At 32.7% G+C, this 22,928-nt stretch overlaps 3 protein-coding genes across 3 annotated transcripts; 2 read left to right on the forward strand and 1 right to left on the reverse strand.

The window, feature by feature from the left end:
- Window positions 1-6,840: 6,840 nt before the first annotated feature.
- On the forward strand, window positions 6,841-9,417 carry LOC103489997 (putative F-box/LRR-repeat protein At3g18150). The gene is made up of 3 exons (XM_008449359.2): window positions 6,841-8,009; window positions 8,344-8,535; window positions 9,181-9,417. The coding sequence occupies exons 1-3, from the start codon at window positions 6,885-6,887 to the stop codon at window positions 9,364-9,366; spliced, it is 1,503 nt and encodes a 500-aa protein (XP_008447581.2). The 5' UTR covers window positions 6,841-6,884; the 3' UTR covers window positions 9,367-9,417.
- A 3,593-nt stretch (window positions 9,418-13,010) lies between these two features.
- LOC103489998 (glycosyltransferase BC10-like) lies at window positions 13,011-15,707 on the forward strand. Its single transcript, XM_008449360.3, has 3 exons — window positions 13,011-13,219; window positions 13,301-13,933; window positions 15,005-15,707. Exons 2-3 carry the CDS (start codon window positions 13,400-13,402, stop codon window positions 15,641-15,643), a joined length of 1,173 nt encoding a protein of 390 aa, XP_008447582.1. The 5' UTR covers window positions 13,011-13,219; window positions 13,301-13,399; the 3' UTR covers window positions 15,644-15,707.
- Window positions 15,708-16,416: 709 nt separating this feature from the next.
- Window positions 16,417-20,312, reverse strand: LOC103489999 (IAA-amino acid hydrolase ILR1-like 4). Its single transcript, XM_008449361.3, has 5 exons — window positions 19,703-20,312; window positions 19,355-19,480; window positions 18,111-18,425; window positions 17,422-17,550; window positions 16,417-17,201 (listed from the first exon to the last, which is right to left on the reverse strand). Exons 1-5 carry the CDS (start codon window positions 20,072-20,074, stop codon window positions 16,794-16,796), a joined length of 1,350 nt encoding a protein of 449 aa, XP_008447583.2. The 5' UTR covers window positions 20,075-20,312; the 3' UTR covers window positions 16,417-16,793.
- Window positions 20,313-22,928: the final 2,616 nt, after the last annotated feature.

The raw sequence follows: 22,928 nt of genomic DNA on the forward strand, positions 1-22,928 counted from the left end.
AATCTCTTTTGAAGAAAGAAACTTTTTATTAAGAATTTATGAAGATGGACATGAGGCAATCTCTTTTGAAGAAAGAAACTTCTCATTGAAAACTTATAAAGATGGACATTTTTTTAGAGAATACTCTTTCACTCTCTCACGACATTTACTTTAATTTTCATTTAAAGTTTCTCTCCAACTTTCTTGCTTTTCTTTCTTCCTCTCTTTGCTTGCTTGGCTCACAAACTAATCAAACCTCTTATTTAATGGAGATAATTCTATCGGGATGTACAAAAATCTAGCCCAAAATTAAGATTAAGGTGAATAAGATAAAAAGTTAATTTGAAAGCCCCAAAGAAAGATGATTAGGCCAACAAACATTATAAAATACATGAGAAAGTTCAAAGAAATTATAGTAAGTCCAATATTCTAATACACAACCCTTCGATTAGGTACATAAATACACTTTTTGACTTATACATCATAACATGTGTGACGATAATCAACGCTGTGTTGTGGTGCATGTATTTCAATCTTACAAGTTACATTATTTCCAACATTACAAATTTATGGTTGTAAGTGTGTGAAGGTAATTGTGTACTTAGCATGTTTCCTCTTTTTGGAAGTCTAATTGATTTGGTTAATTAGCCGCCATATCTCTATCGTCCTCATCTTGATTACCTTACACTATTATATCAATCCCGAACACCTTATTTCAATAATGAAAAATAACGAAACTTAATTAATTATAAATTTAAAATTAATTCACAAATATTAACATTAAAGATAAAAATTAAGTATTAGGGAAAAATCGAATTTCAAAATAAAAATTTTAAAATACAGGGACCAAATTAAAACAAAACTTAAATCTTCAAATGTTATATAATTGTAACATTTTAAAACTTACATGTACTAAATTGAAAGCAAACTTAAAAATTTTAAATATAAGAATTAAAAACTGTTAACAGAATGGTCCCACCTTTTTATTTCTGCATATTATTTTACTTAACAAATTGGTTAAGATATTGGTAAAGATTATTTTCTTAAAAGATGGCTCAAAGTAGTTAAGATTTTAACCTATATATTGGTTATGCTCGAAGATAGTAAGGCGATGAAAAATCAAGAGAAGATACCTAGTTAAAACAGTTCTTCGGTATGGTTTCCGAGAAGAAAGCAAAGTAGATTGATAGAAGAAACTTCCAGTAAATTGAAGTTGAAGTTGAATACATCCTTGATTAATGCAACAATTAAGTGGGAGCTTCATCTCATTCTCTGATTAGTTATGATGTTTTACGTTATATCATAATCAAGTACAGTACAGTAACAAATGTGTCTAAGTGCTGTTACTTCAGTCATAACTATGTATTCAATACTGGGTGTATTGGTTATTAATAAAATCTTCTATCCTGGGCAACTTACCCCCCAGATGTAGATGTAACTTCATCGAACTGCATTACCAAACGTTACTGTATTGTTTTTCTCTTTACGAGTTACTATAGTCTCAGAACTTTATATTCAACTGTGGTAACAACTGTCATATATCACTTAAGTTGTTCATATTTCATTTGGTATCAGAGTAGGTTAAGAATCGATCATCATGGAAGGAATTCGTGAAGGAAACTCAACTACTAAGCCACCGTTTCTAGATGGAGGAAACCATGACTATTAAAAGTCACGTATGGAGGCGTTTCTTATGTCACTAGATATGAGAAGTTGGAGAGCCATTATCTCATGATGGGAACATCCTACTAAAAAAGATGAAGCTGGTAAAGTTACAGGAAAGTCTAAACTAAAGTGAACAAGCGAAGAAGATGATGCAGCTATCGGCAATTCATGCGCGCTGAATGCATTGTTTAATGTCGTTGATCAAAATGTGTTCTAATTAATAAACACCTACAAGTCGGCCAAGGCAGCATGAGATATCCTGGAGGTTGCCTATGAAGGAACATCCGAGATGAAAATATCACGTTTGTAGATTTTGACTTCACGTTTTGAAGCACTTCAAATAACGGATGATGAGACAATTGCGGAATTTAATGTTCGAGTACTTAACATTGCCAACGAATCAGATGCACTAGGGGAAAAGATGTCTAACTCAAAACTTGTCCGGAAATTTCTTAGATCTCTTCCTTTTAAGTTCAACATGAAAGTCACTACAATCGAAGAAGGCAATGACTTATCAACAATGAAACTAGATGAATTGTTCGGGTCATTACGAACCTTCGAACTATACCTGGGAGAAGGTACAAGCAGGAAGAAAACTGGACTGGCTTTAACCTCAGTAAAGGAAGAATCGACAGAAGAGCACAAAGTATCTCTCAACAATGACTCTTTAGCAGAATCCGCGGTCTTGCTGACAAAGCAGGTCAAAAAACTCAAAAGTCAGTTTCACAAACACATTGGAAGTTAATGGAATAGCTGCGAAACAAGCTCAGCAACTCAGCCTTGAATATCCAACTTCTTCTCATGTGGACAGTACTGAAGGAAGGACCACGAATGAAGTGAAGAGGACTATAACCCTTCAAAATTTGAGAAGAATGGCAATGGAATCAGATGCCATGAATGTGAAGGATTTGGACATATTCAAATCGAATGTGCAATATATCTCAAACACAAGAAGAAGAGCCTTGTAGCCACGTTCTCTGGCGAAGAAGATTTTTCTGAAAGTGATGTGGAAGAAGTTGGAATAGTCTTAATCAGTATCACCAATGAAAATAAAGAAGAAGCAGAAAATGTGAACGCTCAAACGATCGACCAACAGGAATCAATGTTAGATGACTCTTTCGACGAAAGTACATTGAAAAGGAAGTGGAAGGAAGATCAAGCAATCATTATACACCAACAAGAAAGGATACAATGCCTAATGGAAGAAAATCAAAGCTTCTTGTCCTCAATAGTTACGTTAAAAACCGAATTGAAGGAAGCCAAAAACCAGTTTGAAGAACTAACCAAATATGTGAAGATGTTGACAAATGGGACTAAAAAATTAGATGACTTAATTGGACAAGGAAAGAGATATGACGACAAAAGAGGTCTGAGTTTCTCAGAAAAAGGGATCACCGGAAATGAGGTCAAGACTATTTTTGTACGAGAGCGTTCCACTCAGAACAATGAGGCAGAAAACGAAAAAGTAAAATTCCCGAAGAATGTTGTTCCACCAGTGAGATTTCAGTTTAGACGAAAAAGGCGAGTCTGCCACTTCTGTGGAAAGGATGGACACATTCGACCATACTACTTTCAACTGCAAAGTCTCATGTTCCATGAACATGCCATGAGTCAAAACACATACATAAACATATGTAGGACAAAATGGCGACCGAAAACTATTCTAGAAAATTGCAAGGTAGCTCTTACATCTGTTAATGACCCTAAATCCACTTACTGGTACTTTGACAGTGGCTGTTCCAGGCATATGATGGGAAATACAGCCTTCTTCTTAAAACTTAGTGAATGCAATGCAGGATCAGTAGTGTTTGATGATGGAGGAAAAGGAAGAATTATTAGCAAAGGAACTATTGATCACCCTGGCTTGCCCTTTCTGCGTGACGTTCGACTAGTGCAGGGGTTGTCTGCAAATTTGATCAACATTAGCCAATTGTGTGGTCAAGGATATCATGTCAGCTTCAGCAAAGACAGATGCAATGTGGTTGATAATCAGAATAAAATCTTCCTCAGTGGAACCAGGTCGTCAGACAATTGTTATCACTGGGACTCAAATGTGTAAGTAACTAAAAGAAATCTTAGTGAAGAAGATGAACTTGGTTGGGGTCCCCACTCTAAGAAAATCAAAGCTACAGGATTTGAACAGTCATCCCTAACTGAAGATAAAGAGAATTTATATCCTAAATCACATGTAGAAGGAGTGACCGTTTCTACAAAGATTGTATCAAGTGATCCCACTGAAGCATGCGTAAGTGAAGCCTCAGTCTCTGCCCTTCAGCAGACTAACGAGTGCTCCACTGAACTAAGTGATACTGCTGGTTCCTCAATACAGAAGATAATGCCTCCAACACATGTAGTAAAAAATCATCCCCCTAGCTCTATATTGGAGATGTTCACAGTGGCATCACTACTCGAAGGAAGGATAGAACTGTTATCGCCTATTATTTTACTTAACAAATAGGTTAAGATATTAGTTAAGATTCTTTTCTTAAAAGATGCCTCAAAGTAATTAAGATTTTAACCTATATATTGGTTATGCTCGAAGATTGTAAGGCGATGAAAAATCAAGAGAAGATACCTAGCTAAAACAGTTCTTCGGTATGGTTTTCGAGAAGAAAGCAAAGTAGATTGATAGAAGAAACTTCCAGTAAATTGAAGTTGAAGTTGAATACATCCTTGATTAATGCAACAATTAAGGGGGAGCTTCGTCTCATTCTCTGATTAGTTATGATGTTTTATGTTATATCATAATCAAGTTCTGTTGAAACAATTCTAGTACAGTACAGTAACAAATGTGTCTAAGTGTTGTTACTTCAGTCATAACTATGTATTCAATACTGAGTGTATTGGTTATTAATACAATCTTCTATCCTGGGTAACATGCTCCCAGATGTAGATGTAACTTCATCGAACTGAGTTACCAAACGTTGTTGTGTTGTTTTCTCTTTACAAGTTATTATAGTCTCGAAACTTTATATTCAACTGTATTAACAACTATCATATATCACTTAAGTTGTTCATATTTCAAAAACGTAATACCACAATGACTAAACTCAAAATGTAAAAGAATAAAAATTAAAAGATATTTTCCCCTGCTAATTACAAAATAAAGTGAACGAGAAAGCTTGTACAAACGTCAGCCATACCATATGTTACAATGATGGTTTATTTTCTCAATGTATTTTGAAGGTCTCAATAATTTAAATTTCAAGATCTCTGAGGTTAAATATGATATTTATTTATTTTTATATTGTTATTGTTATTATTATAAATAGTTGTTATTATTATAAATATTTTTAAATATAATAAAATAAATCAATATATTATAAAATAACAAAATTTAGATTATCTTTCTCTTATAATAATTTTCATTATTATTGTTATTTTATTTCGAAGAAAAAGAGATTTTAATTATTTGTCCATAGCTCACGTAGAAATTAGATTTGAATAATAAATTTCATAAATGATATTAAATTGGTAGTATTGTGAGTCAGCCCTATCCTAACTCCCAAGTCTAACAAGTAATTTGTATTATAATTCTTTTGGGACATTTCATATTATTATAAGATAAATTACAAATATTATAATTGTATATAATTTAAACTTAGCTGCCAGCATGATTTTATTTATATTTTATATGTTTTGATAATGCAAACTCTTTACACTACCAACAAACCACCACATTTTTATTCTTTTTCTTTTTTCTATTTTTAAGTATATTCGTGTTCTCAAAGGCATCCAAAATCATTAATTATGTTCAAATAATTAACCTTACAGTAATACCAATAATGATTGATGATTACTATTATTATTATTATTATTATTATTATTATTATTATTATTATTATTATTATTATTATTATATGGTTGTTTGTTTTATTAAATGATATTTAGTTTTAATTTTAATTTTAATTTTTAGGAACATTAGATGGAGAATTAGACCTACAAAACTCATAAGAATACGTACTTTATTACCACTTAGCCATTGTTTGAAGTGTTGGTATAATTATCCTAAAGAAAATGTTTGATATAATTAAATCTAACGCAACTAAATTGACTTAATTTCTTTTTGTTGATTGCAATAAAACGAGAGTATAATTCTATTGACACAAATTTGTATAGTCAACTTTAAAATCAAAGATTCAATTTCTCACCTCTACGTATATATTGTCAAATTAAAATTGGGTGTATTGATAATTTGATATAGTATCAAAGCATTAAATAGTCTCGACCAAAATGTCAACCTTAAACCTTTTGTCAACTTGAGTATGATCGGCTAAATTGATTAAGAATATCTTGAGAAAAATATCTTCAAATCTCCCTCTCATATGTTGTTGATCTAAATATAAAGTCTACACCTTTAATATCGATAAAAATAGTTAACTTTTGCTTCTGTATAATTTAAACACATAGCAATATTTATAAAAAGTTTCAACTATAGTGAAGTCAGTGATAGGCTATATTGTTGATAAACTCCTACAACTAATATGGTTTATCACTAATTAATAGATTTCGAAAATTGAATCCATGATTGGTTAGATATTTATAAATATTTTGAATATTTTGCATCTCTTCTGCTAATATTTGTCATTTTAAAAGAATAATATAATTAAATCCACATTGTTTAAAAGATTGGAAAAAAAAAAAAGCAATTAAATATCTTAAGTTTGTACCATTTGTGTATTAATTTTCATAATGATGGAATTAATACACATATTATACAATATAAAAATCATATGCATGTTCTCTATTTTAGTAAAGAGTTAAATCAAAGTCGCCGTAAAACTTATCACAAATTAACGAGAAATATCCTTCAACTCTTAACATAAACAAATCAACAAGTAGGAAAAAAAAAAAATAGAGCACACAAAAGGACAACAACAGACGCACACTGTTATGATTCACTAACAGTAAATTAGTCATGCATGTACGAACAAAAAAGAAAAAAGAAAAGCCATATAATCTCAAGTAAACCATATAATCTCAGTGTAACTTGAAAGAAGTAAACAGAAATTATTTTGAAAAATAAAATTGTAATGAAACCAAACAAGTAATCAAATTAAAGAGACTAAAAACATGTTGTAAGTTTTAACCTTGTTTTTTATCATTGGTGTTAGTCAAACTTTGTTAAGTAACAGCTAGACAGTCCAACTAAATCAAATATTGGTTTCTCCAAAAGAGCAGCAGTTGACTTTCTTAAATCCCATTTTTAGCATTTCTGAATCAAAATTCTTCAATCCCAAATGGATCTGATATCTGAACTCCCAGACCCCATTTTGCAGCACATTCTTTCATTTCTCCCCGTCAAACAAATAATTCAAACCACAATCTTATCCAAAAGATGGATTCACCTTTGGCTCACTTTCCCATCTTTTGAATTTGACAAAAACTTCTTTCATTTTGAGTCCAAACTTCAAAACAAAAGACTTCACCTCATCAACTTTGTGGAACATACTCTCAAGCAGCTGAAATGCCTGAGAAAATTCAAGCTTCATACCGACTTCCCGGAGGCAAACTCAACAGTCGTCGTCGACCGGTGGATCGACTACGTGCTCAAGGGTTGTGTCCAGGAGCTCGAGATTGTGGTGACAGTGGAAAATGGAAAAAGGTACAATCTGCCTCAGAGAGTTTTTGCAAATCAGTCATCAACAGTTTTGACAGTTGGTGATTGCAAATTGTGTCCTTCATTAATGGATGGATACAAGTTGTTGAGTATGAAAAGTGTAAGTCTTTTGGGAGTTTTTGCTGAAGATGAGACAGTAAAAAGATTAGTCTCAAATTGTCCTTTCATTCAACATATCAAACTCAATTCTTGCCTTGGATTGAGAAGTCTTTGGTTATGTGAAACTAATGAACTCATAACAATGGAAGTTCAGAACAATAGTGGGTTGTATGAGTTTGGGGCCAAAGCTATAAATCTTCAAGCTTTTGAATTTAGAGGGCAATTTCAGCCTTGTTGTATCAATATCAGCTCTTGCAAGAATCTAAAAACTTTGAAGCTATCAATGGTGGCTATAACAGATGATTGGTTCAATCGTTGCTTCTCTGAATTTCCTCTGCTTGAGATTTTGGCTCTGTCTTATTGCCACATGTTGGAGAGCTTGAGAATCTCAAGTTCCCATTTGAAGAAATTCATCTTGTGCGGATGTGAATCCGTGACGAGAGTCGACATTGACGCTCCCTGTTTATCGAGGCTTGAGTTTTCCGGGGATGTGATTTCTTTCTCTTTGAATGCTCCTGCCCTCTCGCAAGCCGATATGGAGCTCTCTCCACGGATTTTCGATAATCCATGGGTTGTTAAACAGATCGAATTCCTAGCACATTTCAACCATCTCAAATCATTGACATTGCAAAGTCAAACAGGAAAGGTTCGTTCTTATTTTTCCCCTATTACCTCAACGATTTCATAGTTTTTATTACGTTTTCTGCTCTAAAACTTATGTCTAACTAAAGAAACATTTGAACTTTTAGTCTAAATCTAAAAACAAAATAAGTATCAGAAAAACTATGTTTCTTAATTTGACGTAACATTTAAACTAGTAGAAGTAGTACGAACTGCTGTTTATGAACATAATTTGTTAAGAAACCAAATAGTTAGCGTACAAAGGTTTAGTTATTTGTTTCTTCACTTTCATGCTCGTAAATATTGATTATATTTACAAAATGCAAGTTCTCTAATATTGTTTTTTGTTCGATATGAAGAGTGTGATTATTCCACAAGAGCTGAGGGAGACATTTGGTTCACCTTTATATGGTGTGAAGCATTTGAAACTCAAGATAATAAAGCCTCTGTTCAGTCCTTCTCTTAAAGATCTTGTGAAGGCTTTGCTTTGGATTGCCCCTCAACCACAGACCATTACAATAGAATCTGGTTTTGGTAAGAAGATCTTAAAGGTAATTATCACTTTCATGTTTTTCTTTAATTCTTTTTATCATTTCTAAGTTTCTATATTGTAGTTTTTACTTGGTCTGAGATTCAGCTTTAGTTGAAAATATCGATTAAACCGAACCGAATAGAACCTAGTTCTAATGTTCATTAGAATTTGCTACTTCAATTTTTCTTTTCTACAAATTTGGTTTAGTCTTTTATCTTTTGGATGGATTTTTGTTTGAGACGTGAAAGTTAAATTATAAATTAGCTCTTTATGGCTTGAAGAAAGTTAAAATTTAGTTTTATAGTTTATTATCAAAATGGTTAGAATCGTTTTTGTCAAATTAGAGTTGTTTTTGTCAAATGTTTTTTTTTTTTAAATATAGTTTTTAAAAACATTACAGTAGAAGGTAAATAACAAAAAAAAATAAAATCCTATGAAAGGTAGATAAGTAACATTTATAAACTCAAATTAAAAAAAAAAAAAAAGAAGAAAACTTAAAAGATAAGATCCCATCTACTTTGTTTTCTAATCTTTTGGAAATTAAGCTTTTATTTTGACTTCAAACAGAGTTTGCATGGTCAGAAAATAAAATCGATTTTTTTTTTAAAAAAAAAAAAGTTTTAACGTTGCTTATTAAGACGAATGTGTGTTTGTTGAATTTCAGTTTGTATATGAGAAGGCAAGAGATGATGGAGCAGTTGATCAACATCATTGTAGTTGTACCTCTCTTCCCATTACATGTTGGAAGCATTCCTTAAAAGAGTTGAAGTTTGAGAATATTAGAGAGGATGATGAAATAAATAATTTAATGAATTTTTTCCATGAAAATTCAGAGATAATGTTGCAATAATTTCAAGATGGATGCTTGATACATCATTAAAAATTAATCTCCATTTCATTAACTTAATCAATATGCCTTGTTCATATGTATTATCTATATTTGATCAACATTTTAACTTTAGGATTTTTTATTATTATTATTGTTTTAGGATAAATATTGTAGCTTTTGCCCTAAATTCCTTTTCAAAATGTCCATAGATTAAGAGTTGCAATGTTATACATAGAACAATTACCAATCAAGTTGCAATAATGTTATATATAAAAAGATTAGCAATTGAAGAGGATCAGCTAAATTGAATTTGGGGTCAAAATCTGTTTCATCATCTAAAATCATTTTAAAACATATTTTTAGTAAATTAAAATCAATTTTGGTTATATAAAAACAAAATTTTTAAATGTGAAAGTTTTAATCGTGTCGTATGCCGAGGTTGTAAGGGCTCTCAACCACATGGGTAGTTTAATGGAAAATTGTTCAAAGTAGCACACCTTAGGTTTAGAGATTTGAAACCAGCACATTGTTTTTTGGAAGTCATCGTATTGATTCTTCTCAGTTCGTCTCACCCAAAATCATCCTCGAGATTGTTATATAATTCGGATAGCTTGAGATTCGTGTCTTTTATATATGCTTTTGTTATTAGTAATTAAGAAAATTTTCATATTTTCCAATTGGTGATGATGTGTCTGAAGTTGTGGTTATGGTTTCAAAGGTACCAATAGTAGCCCGCCAATCTAGGAGTACTTTATTGTCATTTCCTATTCAAATGGCTCAAAATGTTCTTTCATCCACTCTTTACCATGAACTTCTGTTTAGCTCCAAGTATAATGTGGCTTGAATGAGGTATGGTCTTTAAGTCCATTGACTAATGATGTATGTTCATAAGAGTTAGAGACAATACGTATGAGTTGGTTAGTAAGGCTAGGGTCATCAAATCATAATGTTAATGATAATGAGAATGCATTTGATGTGGAGATGTCATTAGATCCAGATGTTGACATTAATGTGGAGGCATTGGAGGTATTTGAGGTTGATGTTAGTGCTCATTGTGTACATCGTATTGAGTTGGTAAACGATCATAATCTGATAGCAATAAAGGTAGATTTGATGTTTAACGTGTAGAATCAAGGCATGAAAGAGGACCTGTGGATGAAAGTAACGCGACGACTATTGATGATCAATTGGAGGATTTAGTGGAAACCAACCTACATGAAATTTAAACAACACAAAATATGCAAAAGATCCAACGACATAGCCTAGATTCATCCAACTTTGCAACAAACCTTAACTAAACAAAACTTAAAATGCAGACCAAAGGACAAAAATTGTTATAAGTGGAATATCTCTACAAATTGAAGCTTGAGTAAGCACCGAACAGGTTTCAACACGAAGAAAAAAACAGTGAATTTCAATGATTTTGAAAGCAAAGAAATTGAAAACTTGGCTGAAATGAGCACCTTGATTCGCAAATGTGAAGATGAAATGTTTCTAAAACAAGGGATTTTCATAATTGCGGAGTAGCCTCTATTTTGATTTTAAATGATTGTATTAAAATCTTGGTGTCGATCTTGACCGAGACGGCCTGTGAAAAAGTACTTTGACAACTTTTCCAAAAAAATTCTATTTTTGACATATGAAATCTAAAGTGCACCGTCTCGGACAATTTTCCATAGTTGAATATGCTCATAAAACAATAAAATGACTTTATACATGTTTATTAGGGTATTTACTTTTTTTTTTTAATATTTTATAGAATTATAAAATAAAGATATTTTAAAATATATTAAAATAAACCAAAATATTTACAAAATATAACATAACTTCATATTATTTTAATAATGAACATGTTCTGATAGATACATTATCTAAACATGAATAAGTACAAATAATACTATATTTAGTAAATTTTTTTAATAATTTTATCGTTTATAATAATTTCTAGTCTAAAATATATTTAATTAATTCTTATTATTGATGTTGATTTTATTTTTAAGAAATGATATCAATCTCTTCAAGTGATGGATATATTGAGAAATATTTTAATTCTCATAATAATGTTAAAATAATAATATATAGGAAATGAGGTGGCAAATCTCAAATTCACCAAAAGTGGTATTTGTTTGAATTTGTTGGTATTTTTAGAGCTTACTTATAAAATAATATAACTTATAAAGAATGTATGAAAAAAGTTGCAAAACAAATTTGTTCTTTTTCTATAGTAAGATCACATCAAATTCACATTAAAAACAGCTATTCCATTATGCGTTACTCAATATTATTTCTAAAAACAATGCATAAAATTAAAATTAAGAATAACTCTAAGACAATGACTCATAACAAATTATATATAACATATTTATTGTAAAAAATAAAATATCTCAACAATTATTTCAAATCAATCATTTTGATTTTCTAGATATTTCCTTTCAATTTAATTTTTTATCAATTTTTTTTAGTTTATTGCACTCTAAATAAATATACTTTGAGAATGGTTTTTTTTTTTCTAGCCTTGAGAACAATTATCAATTAAATTTAACAGTTAATCTTGTTTGGGATAAAGTGCCCATTAATATACTTTGAGAAGTGTTTTTTTAGTTTCAACAATTTCAAAAGAAAATTATTAATAAATCTTAAATTAATATTTGTAACATTTTACACTAATAAATATATTCTTCAAACTTTTTAACGTATCCCATCATTTTTTTTAATGGAACTTATTGTTATCATTAAGCTAAATTAGATATGAAATTAACTACAAGCTAACAAATAGGACTATTTTTTTAGACCTAGAAGAGATTAAAACCTAATGAATTCAAAGACATGATAATTTGACCAATCTCAAATTGTTATTTTGTTTTTCAAATTAATGACGAAACTACATGTCATCAAATTAGAAACTAATTAATAGTAGATATGTGTTATCAACTAAATTTGAAAACAATTTGAAAATCTCAATAATATCACGTGTTTTCATCCGATCATTAGTTCAAATAAACTAGTTAGATCTGATTTAGTTATGATATTTGGATATAGGTTCGGTTGAGTAAAAATGAAATAGGTTATTTTACCCTAAACAAATTAAAATCAAAATCCAATTAATTGTCGGAGGATAATTTCTAACTTCACTAATTTTAGCTTCATCTCTCAAGTGTACTTTATACATTTAGTAATTAGGTAATCAAGTGTTAAAACCACCTTTATTTACATATGTATAAACTTATGTTCAACTATAGGAACCACATTTCTTTTCAAACTTCATGTCAATAATAACAAAAATATACTTTTTTTTTTTACATCTTTAATCTAAGTATCATTTTGATTGACTTCAGAACAGGTTATTTTTTCACAAAACGCTTGAAATAAAAACGTTTCATAATACAAATCAAAAGCTATTAAACACACCCATACATTCTTATACATTATTGAAATGACAAACATAAATAATATAGTAAAATTTCCTAATATTCTAAAGAGAAAAAGTAGAAAATGGGTAGGCAAATATGGGAATGTATTACATTTTTGGTTTTACTAATTTAAAGCAGAATTTAATATACGTTACATGATGATAATATATTAGTTACCAAGTATGATTGCAAAATTACAAAATAAAACACAATTTGATGCATGCCCCTAAAATATTATTATATTATAAATTTTGAAACAACAGTCCACCTGAAACGAATATTGACTGACCGGTCTTCTTCCTCTAGGTTTTCTTCACCAACTTTCACTCCTTGTTCTCTCCGTTCATCTTCCTCCTCAAACCCCTAAATTTCAACCACCGGAAAAAGAAAATCTCTTTTTGAACTTTTCTTACCACAACCCAACAATTCGGCGCAGCAACCGATTATTACAACCAACGAACGAGGTAATAATTTCCCCTGGCGCTCTGATTTTGTCTTATTGCTATGATATATGTGATGTGTTGATGAGAACTTTCTATTTCCAGACAACCCATTTGATGTTTCGAAGTGGGGAAATTTGGAATTTGTTTCTTGTGGTTTAACTTTGGAAGGCATTTTAGGTATAAGAGTTTGATGTTGGCACTATGCATTCAAGATTAGTGGTTATGGAGGACAGCAAGGATTTTGGCTCTGTAGTTAGAATTAACCAAATGAGATATTATCCTACAATGAGGATTCTTCAATTCTTCTTGATGTTTATAGTGCTGGGTCTTGGTGTTTCGATTATTAGTATGAATACCTTTAGATATTTTGGAGTTCGAAGTGCTGCCCCTGTAGTACCATCCGTGAGTATTGTTCAGCCTCGCTTGGAGGAGCCAAGTGGCAATGGCATAGATAGTTGGATTAAGACTCCTTCAGATCTTCTTCACAGCATGAGTGATCAAGAGCTATTATGGCGAGCTTCCTTTGTTCCTCAAGTAAAAGAGTATCCCTTCAAGAGAGTTAGCAAGATTGCCTTTATGTTTTTGACGAAAGGGCCTTTGCCTATGGCCCCTCTTTGGCAACGGTTCTTCAAGGGTCATGAAGGGCTTTATTCCATTTATGTTCATACTGCACCCTCATACGTTGCTGACTTCCCACCTTCATCAGTGTTTTACAGAAGACAGATCCCAAGTCAGGTACAAGCAATTGTTTCTTCTTCTACTATCTTAGAGAAAAAGTAAAATTTTCTATATTGTTCTTTTTTATGCCTTTTTTTATATATATATTTATTTCATCAAAAGGAAAGAAATGACTGAAAGCTGAAGATTTATGTGGTCCTTTAGTCATTTAATTTGTTGGAATGTAGATGGTGCTTTGTAATAAAGCTCATGGAGTAGTATGTTGTAGTATTCTTGTAGGCTTGTTTATCACTTGCCCTTTGGCCACTTAGTGTGCATGTTTGTTTTAATTGATCCATTGCTTCGCATAACAACATCAAGAGTTTTCTTTCTTTGGAGGGCATCCTTTGCTGAAGGTATTGCGACTTAATTTTCATTGCATTGTTTGGTTAGAGAGAAACCATGAAAATGTTCTTGAGAAAGAAGAAACTTTCTTTGACCTTGTAAGATGATGATATTGTTTTCGTAGCTAAGTGATGCAGCGAGACTTATTTATGATTCTCCTCATCATTACTACCACACCTCACCAATATTTGTGTAGGATAATTAGTATAGTGAAGTTTAATATTTGTATGGTTGTTAGTATTTTAGAATTAATTAATTAATTAGTCTTGTTTCCTTGTAAGGCTATAAATAGCCAATTTAGGGTTGTAAGAAAAAGCTTTTGATCATCATTTTAATGTAGAGCTTGAGTTCTTCGAGGGTGCTCTCTCAACCTTTAGGGATGGATTTCCCTTGTTTGGCCATGATTTGGCCTTAGTATCTTTTTCTGGCGCACCACTTAGTCTTGGTCTAAATTGCCTTAAGTTTGTAGAAAATAGAAATATACCAAATTTGTAATTTAAGATTCATTTTACACTCTTTGCTGATCCTTTTGCTTTTGGAGAATACTGAATTGAATGCAGTTTCATTTCAACTTATTATCTTGGAGTTGCTTCCTAGTGAACCTTTTGATTGGAATTTTCTTTTCAGCTTATCATAACAGCCATTTTGACCTGTCTTCTTGCCAAAGATTAAGCTTTTCACCTACTACTTTCATTCTATTTTCAAATTGAGAATACTCACATGGTGTGGTTTTTATGCGAGTAGGTTGCAGAGTGGGGCGAGATGAATATGTGTGATGCTGAGAGGAGACTGCTAGCTAATGCATTGCTAGACATCTCCAATGAGTGGTTCATTCTCCTGTCCGAGTCTTGTGTCCCTCTCCACAGCTTTCCTACAGTCTACCACTACATTGCAAGATCCCGCTACAGCTTTGTAGATTCATTCGATGAGCAAGGACCCTATGGAAGAGGACGCTATAATAGGAAGATGGCACCTGAGATTAACATCACTGACTGGCGCAAAGGTTATCAATGGTTTGAAGTCAATCGGGAACTTGCAGTGAAGATAGTTAAAGATAAAACGTACTACCCTTTGTTTAAAGAGTTTTGCAGACCAGCTTGTTATGTCGACGAACACTACTTCCAAACAATGTTGAGCATTGAATCGCCAAATCTTTTGGCAAACAGAAGCCTTACTTTTGTGGACTGGTCGAGGGGTGGTGCCCATCCTGCTACATTTGGGAAGTATGATATCACAGAAGAGTTTTTCAAGAAACTTTTTGAAAGCAAGAGATGTCTTTACAACGATCAACCTTCTTCTCTTTGTTTCCTTTTTGCTAGAAAATTTGCTCCAAGTGCTTTAGATCGTTTGTTAGAAGTAGCTCAAAAAGTTATGGGGTTTTGACAAAATCTAGGCTTCAGAAATGTTTCAATTTTATAGGTTCTAATGGAATTCATCATTAATCTTAGTTAGTCTCTCCCCTTTCCTATTCTTTTAGTTATACTAATCAAAGATAATACCATTAGATATTACAGTATAGAGTATATATGCTATTGTCCATTTAAAAGAAATGGGGAGATTGCAAAAATCACTAGGATGGTAGTTATAATTATACTCTTTTAAGCTTTTGAGAGTAACAATTGGTTCCTAAAAATTTACCACAATAGTAAAAATTGAATTTACAAATGGCCTATTTACGAATGATAAAAATTGAATCTCCAAGCTTGTACAATTTTAACATAAAATTTGGATGAAGTTGAGGGTTCAATTTTTTGCAAGTGATCAAAAGTAGTGTCTGTTCTCTTATTTTGATTGTGTATGTGTATATATCATGTCTGAGGTGCAAACAAAACAAGCTTAATAGTTCTAGAGACGGTTTGATCAATGTATTCACCATCAAAAGGAATATTATAATATTTGCTAGTGGTTAGGTAAGAATTTGATTTTGGTACTAGGTTTTAATATGGGCCTGCAATATAGAAGAATGAGTGGAAAGCTATTATTCTCAGCTTTTGATTTAATAAAATTAAAAGAGGGAAAATTACGGTCGGTGTCCCATCAGCTATTATTCATTTTACATTTTGTTTTACAATGAGAAGATCAAACCTTCAATTGGAAAGGCAAACTCACTTCGCCCATTTTACATCATTATTCTTTACCAAGATCGACGCCAATCATTCAAAAACAATACATTAAGATAATTTGTTAGTCAGAAGAAATCTTTTAAACGTGAATCTTCACAGTATCTCATTTACATACTGAATATCTAGCTCCAGGAATTGGAGTAATACAAGACTTCTTGTGCCCATGATCATGGTTATTTGTAAGAGAAATCTATCACAAGAAAAGGAACGTGCAAATGCTTCACTTTCTTGGAACATTTGGGCTGATTGATTTCTTGTAGGTAAAATAAGACGAAGCTTAAATGGAAAGAACAGAATACAGATGTTGTGGTAAGGGATTGACATTAAGTAGCAACTCAATGAGATTTTGATTATGTGTTATACCCCTTCAACCTGATCCAAACATATGATCGAGCAGGTCGATAGGCAACTTATAATTCATCGTGACGTTTTTCTTCTGGCGAATTAACTTTTGTCTGGAGTTCAAGAAGATACCTTGTAGCCAATGATGCATGAAGAGCTGCACCATAAGGGAGAGCGTCTTCGTTGATACGAAAGTAAGGGGAATGTACGGAATCGAGGTGACCAGATGTTTCATTCTCCATTCCAAGAAAGAAGAAGTACCCTGGGATCATCTCTTGGTAAAATGAAAAATCTTCAGATCCCATAACTGGTTGCATTTCCTTGACCTTGTCAATGCCAAGCATATCTCCTGCAACATTTTGGAAGTGTTCATGCAACTCTATATCATTCACAGTTGGAGGGAAAATGGGTTTATCATTTTCCAAAAAGTCGACAGTCGCATTGCACCTATGCACGATAGCTTGTCCAGTGATAACCTATAAAAAGAGCAAATGAGACCACCACGTGTCAAAGATTAACATATTAGGATGGTAACATCGACAGTCTCAAATATTACTTTTCAACTAACTCAAAGGACATTATTTTAACAGTAATACTAAAAAAAAATCATGTCGGATGCTTGATGGTTTTCTTAAGGAAAAGAACATGCTGAAGAACTTTATGAGATTGTTCATTTTGCAACTCAAATTACTATACCTCTTTAATCCGTTGCTTGAGTTGAACCATGCTATCCTTCAAGAAAGCTCGGAAAGTGCCTCCTATTGTAACAGAATCTGGAATTACATTAAATGCACCACCTCCTTGGAACTTGGCCACCGTTACTACCTGGACATCTCACAGTGTGAAAAGGGTTTCTTATTTGCAAACCAAAACAAGCTATCATTGATATGCAACCTTCCTCGCCAATATATTTAGAAGCAGAAGACTCAGCACAAGGGTAATGCAACAACAGCCCAACAAATAAATACATTAACACCATATACATGTTACTGTTATAACGGATAAGGGAACATGGAGAGGTCGCCATAACTCTTCAGACAAGGGTAACGACGTTCTTGTTACTTGGAAATTGGAATAAGACCTCAATCTAATAGCTCTTTCGTACAGCATCATTCATGAACATTCCTCTTCTCAATCTCTTTTTTCCTTATGTCCTCCAACTACACAGTTGGTGATATCCTGGATTCACGGTTCTCACCTCTTCAACCCCCCCCCCCCCCCCCCCCCCCCCCCCCCCCCACAAACATGTTAAGAGAATGCTTACAAGTTTTGGTTATTTTTTCTTTCTATAGATTTTGTAGAGGCTGTTAGTAAGGTTCTCATGAACTGTTTAACAATCCAAAAACATGTTTATGGATGAAAACAAAACAGGAAAAATGGTTTACCTGTGAATCTAGTGGATCAGCTTCCCTTGAAACAAGATGTTGTAAGCTCACAATAACGTTAGATGCAGCCAAGATTGGGTCTATAGAATGCTGAGGAATGGCAGCATGGCCTCCTTTTCCGCTGATTACTGCTTCAAAAAAGCCACTTCCAGCTAACATGGGTCCTGAGCGTCCAGCAACTTTACCGAGAGGTATATTATGAACAATATGCAACCCAAAGATAGCATTGACATTATCCAACACTCCAGCTTCTATTATTTTCATAGCACCTCCACCTCCTTCTTCAGCTGGTTGGAAAACTAGTACAACTGTCCCCTGTTGCACGAATAGAATCAAAGCAAACAGGCAACAAAATTAGCTATTGATTAGAGTATTGTAAAGGTGTACAAGTTCAAGGAACATCCAATTTTTTTCCTGTCGCCCCACCAGAGTGAAGAGGAAGATTGCTTAAACATTTATACGCATTGCAGAAGTAGTTGGCTCCAAATGCACAATATAATCTTTGCTTCAGGGTATTGATAAGCTTAAGTAGAGCAAGGAAATAAAAAGAAAGTAAGACAAGAAGTTTATCCAATTTGATTCAATGCAACCGATCAGCAAATCCAGTGTGATTCACTATATAGGACAAACTTCAAGATGCAGCAAATAATTTTCAAAATTTCTTTCTACAATAGTGTGCACATCTAAATAATACGATAACATTTTGAAGAACTTTTAGTCACTCAAATTTTCGACTGTGGATCATACAAACAAGTGATGACGAAGCAAGGTAACTGTGGAAGATTCAAATTAATTCATGATCTCCATAGATGAGGCAGTGTCACGAGAAAAACTCCATAGAATCAAATTATCATCCAACCAAAATAATCACAGTCCACTAACTTAACTCTAGCACATGAAAATCTGGATGCCAAAACTGAGCACATGATGTTGTTACAAATACTCTTTTTAATGATCTACAAGATCCAAGAAATTTAGAGATTGCCAATCGCTCAATATAAACCAGGAGATGAAGTATTCATTCCTTTTGTTTAGGACAACAAACCTTCACATATCTCAAGGATGGTATGATATTGTCCAATTTAAGCCTAAACCTTTTAAATTTGCTTCCGGTTTCACTTGTAATGCCTCATACACAGAAAATTGTCCTCACACATTCTATGGATCTCTCCCTAACCCACATGGGGACTTTGTCTGCAACTAACACATTTGAACAGGAAATGATCCACGAGATGCTTACTTACTTTCAACTCCTCACTATGCTTTTGAAGGATCTTTGCAGCACCCAAGACCATCGCAACATGAGCATCGTGACCACAAGCGTGCATCTTCCCGGGAACCTTACTCTTATGCTCCCACTCCACCAGTTCCTGTAAGAACCGAATTTCAATCAGTAAGAAATTCAATCATGTCTGGAGCAAATTGCTATTCAATTCACTATCAAAACATCAAAAGAACACGAAGACACCAAGAGTACGATCATCGATGTTTTGGCATATAATCAAACATCAGGCAGGCAAATTTAACTCTACACCGAATTATGAACTTGAATCACCAGAAAAGAGTATATAAGTCAACCAATCGATTCAAACCTGCATAGGAAGAGCATCCATATCTGCTCGAATAGCCACAAAAGGGGGCTGACCAGAACCAACAAATCCGATAACTCCAGTACTGGCAACTGGGTATTTATAAGAAATGCCCAATTTATCTAATTCCGTTCTAATCAACTTACTGGTTTCGAATTCCTCAAAACCAAGTTCTGGGTTCTCGTGAATTTTCCTACGGATGCCCACCATCCAATCAAACAGCTCAGACTCCTTAGCAAATTGGAGGAACCTTTTAGGAATTTCTTGGGGGTTATTTGAGTGGGAGGAAGAATCTGAGTGCACAAATGATGAAACAAACAAATGTGCGATCAAAATCCAAGAAAACCACCTAAGGGAAGCCATGATTAAATGCATATACCGAAGAAACAAGAAATTGAAGAGTTAAAATGGGTAAAAATAGAAGAAATTGAGAAGTGGGTATTGCTGGGTGGGGCTTGGAATGAGATGAGCCACAGGGGAAGAAGAAAAGAGGCGATGAAGAGAAGCTTAAAAGCGCAATGTAATGAAGGAAAACACTCTATCAATAAGAAAATATCAGATTTATTTTTATTTTTTTTCAAAAGAAAAGAAAAGGAAAAAGAAAGAACTTTTGAAGTTGAGTGAACATAGTGGCGGCCGCAGTTATCTGTCCACGTGCTCATTAGTATTTTGCAACGTGTTGGTTTTTATTTAAAATATATAATTTTGGTAAAAGTAACGTTGGACGGTGTTGTTAAGTATTTTTGTTTGGTTATATATTTTTTGTTGCTTCAAATTAATAATAATAAATAAATAAACTTTTAAGCTTGGGTGGTGTGGGAAAATTGCCCAAATTGCCTTCTTCTTTGAAAGTATGTTGAAATGGGAAATACTTTCTTTCTTTCTTTCCCCTTGTTTTTTAAATGATATCATTTTTGCATTTTTCTTCCATCTTTCTTATTATATTAAAAAAATATCAAATATTAAAAACAAACATGAAAGTTTTTTGGAAGGTCGGAAAAGAAAGTTTGGAAGGTAATGCATGGATGGAATAGTAATCTTTTCTCTGCAGTTGGGTAAGGGATTCTTATAAAAGTAGTTGCACAGGCTATGTACACCACCTACACAATCAGTTGTTTCATGTTGCTTATCTTGCTTTGTAAAGACCTCGAAGGATGTTGTGTTCAATTTTTGGCGAGGTAGCTCTAGTGCTAGGAAGACTCATTAGACAAGCTGGGAGAAGATGAGTAGAAGAAAAAAGAGATGGGAGTATGGGATTCAAGGAGTTCTCATTGTTCAATCAAGCAATGTTGGCAAAACAATGTTAGAATTTGTATGAAGTCTAAAATAGCCTTTTTGGAAAGGTTTTTGAAGGGTAGATATTTACTACAAGAATTTGCATTTTTGCCGACGCAGAAAAACGTGGGCAAAATTTTTGCCGACGATTTTTTTTTTGTGTGGGCACATTTCGTGGTTAAAACTCTGTCATCTTTTCATTTGTCTACATTGTTGACGTTGCGTAGGCAGATGTGCCCACGTAAATTAAAATCATCGGCAGAAAAGACATTTCTGCCCACGAAAAAACGTCGGCAGAAAGGTCTTTTTACCTACGATAATCATCTCGTCAGCAAAAATGTCTCTTTACCCACGATCATCATCACGTCGACAAAAATAGACTTTCTGGTCATGTGTGTTTCGTGGACAAAAATTGTTTCTGCCAACGAAAAGATTTTTGTCAGCAAAAAGAAAATTTCTTCCCACGCTAGATTTGTTGACAGAAGTATACGTATACATGTGTCAAATACATTTTTTAGATAGAAATTAACTTGTTGGCCACAAATGATGCATCGATAGATAATATTTGTTTCTTTTTTGTCCATGCACAAAATGTCACTAGGGCTTTCTAACTGCCAACAACATATTTCTAGCCACACAAAAAAACGTGGTAAAAACGATTTTAATTTTTTTTCACATTTATCATTAATAATGTATGCTTCTAGATTAATTTTCAAATATAGAGTGAATTTTTTTGGCTATAACAAAATAAATCGAATACTATAACAAAAAATTTAAAAATGAATTTTCAACTATTAATATTTTGTGAAAATATGACAAACCATAATTCTTTAGTGAGTCAAGGTGAGCTATATTAAATTTCATTTTGGCATAGCAAAATGAACAAAAAAAATATTAAATACAAAAAAAATAGTTAACTTAGTCAGAAAGTCTAAAAAAAAAATCTTCACTCCTTCAAACCACATAAACCTGAAAAAGGTACATCACATTGAATAAGGACATGCTAAATCTTGACTACTTGTTTCAAATGAATCAAGTATCAAATGTTAAAAGAAGATGCAAATAGCCTAAGTGTAGTTTTCAAATCCAAAGTCAACCTAAAAAGTCCCCTATAAAAAGTCCCCCACAAAACAAGTTTCAAATACCTAACTGTGCTAAAAAGTCAAACTAAATGTGAAATGCCACGACAGGATAGCCATAAAATATTTCAACTCAAGTACAAAAAAATAAATGTGAAATGTATGCATGATTGACTACTGTAACTACAGAATAGTCACAGATAATATTGAAAAATGCTTTAACAATATAATTTTTTTAAAATTTTAGTTTAAGAAAATACCTAAATGTTTGAAGGTGCATCATCTTCCTCTCCTAGATTCAACTTTTTTAAGTCAGCCCACTTTTGTTAACTTTTCATTAGCTTCTTTTAGGTATGTCATCTCATCCTTCTCTTTCTCACGTGTAAATGACACATTACTACCTAACGATTCACTACTTTTTTGGGTTGACAGTTTGCATTGAGCGACTCCCTAATAAAATTTCACATGCCTTCGCACTAGAGATTGTTTGAATACCATCTTCAGTTGACTCTGCAATGATTCGTTGCATTTCCAACTGTATGAAAGGTCTAGTTAGATTAAATATATTGAATAACATATAAATTTACTTAGTCATGATAAAACAAACTTGATAAAACAAACTTGTGTATGCATCTTTAGCCTTATCATTGATGGATCATTTTTCACGAAAATGTGTTTGATGAAATACCTCTACCTCATCAATATCACAACCTTTTTTCTTTTCTATAAAAATAATGCAATTAAAATTACAAAAAAAAATGTCATATAATAGTACAAAAAATAATTACAACAAATATGCATGTAATTGAAAGTACTCCTCATATGTATAGTCAAAGGTCCGCACACCATTATTCCACAACTCTTTCAACTCATCA

The sequence above is a fragment of the Cucumis melo genome, chromosome 4 (assembly GCF_025177605.1).
Source record: "Cucumis melo cultivar AY chromosome 4, USDA_Cmelo_AY_1.0, whole genome shotgun sequence".
Lineage (NCBI taxonomy): Eukaryota > Viridiplantae > Streptophyta > Magnoliopsida > Cucurbitales > Cucurbitaceae > Cucumis > Cucumis melo.

Excerpts from the sequence above, each read along its gene's own strand:
- LOC103489997 (XM_008449359.2), top strand. The coding sequence starts at position 6,885 with ATGGATCTGATATCTGAACTCCCAGACCCCATTTTGCAGCACATTCTT. Across the intron at positions 8,010-8,343 it reads TGCAAAGTCAAACAGGAAAG|AGTGTGATTATTCCACAAGA; the intron begins GTTCGTTCTTAT and ends TTCGATATGAAG. Across the intron at positions 8,536-9,180 it reads TTGGTAAGAAGATCTTAAAG|TTTGTATATGAGAAGGCAAG; the intron begins GTAATTATCACT and ends GTTGAATTTCAG.
- LOC103489998 (XM_008449360.3), top strand. The coding sequence starts at position 13,400 with ATGCATTCAAGATTAGTGGTTATGGAGGACAGCAAGGATTTTGGCTCT. Across the intron at positions 13,934-15,004 it reads GAAGACAGATCCCAAGTCAG|GTTGCAGAGTGGGGCGAGAT; the intron begins GTACAAGCAATT and ends TTATGCGAGTAG.
- LOC103489999 (XM_008449361.3), bottom strand. The coding sequence starts at position 20,074 with ATGCATTTAATCATGGCTTCCCTTAGGTGGTTTTCTTGGATTTTGATC. Across the intron at positions 18,426-19,354 it reads AGCATAGTGAGGAGTTGAAA|GGGACAGTTGTACTAGTTTT; the intron begins GTAAGTAAGCAT and ends TTCGTGCAACAG. Across the intron at positions 17,551-18,110 it reads CTGATCCACTAGATTCACAG|GTAGTAACGGTGGCCAAGTT; the intron begins GTAAACCATTTT and ends TGAGATGTCCAG.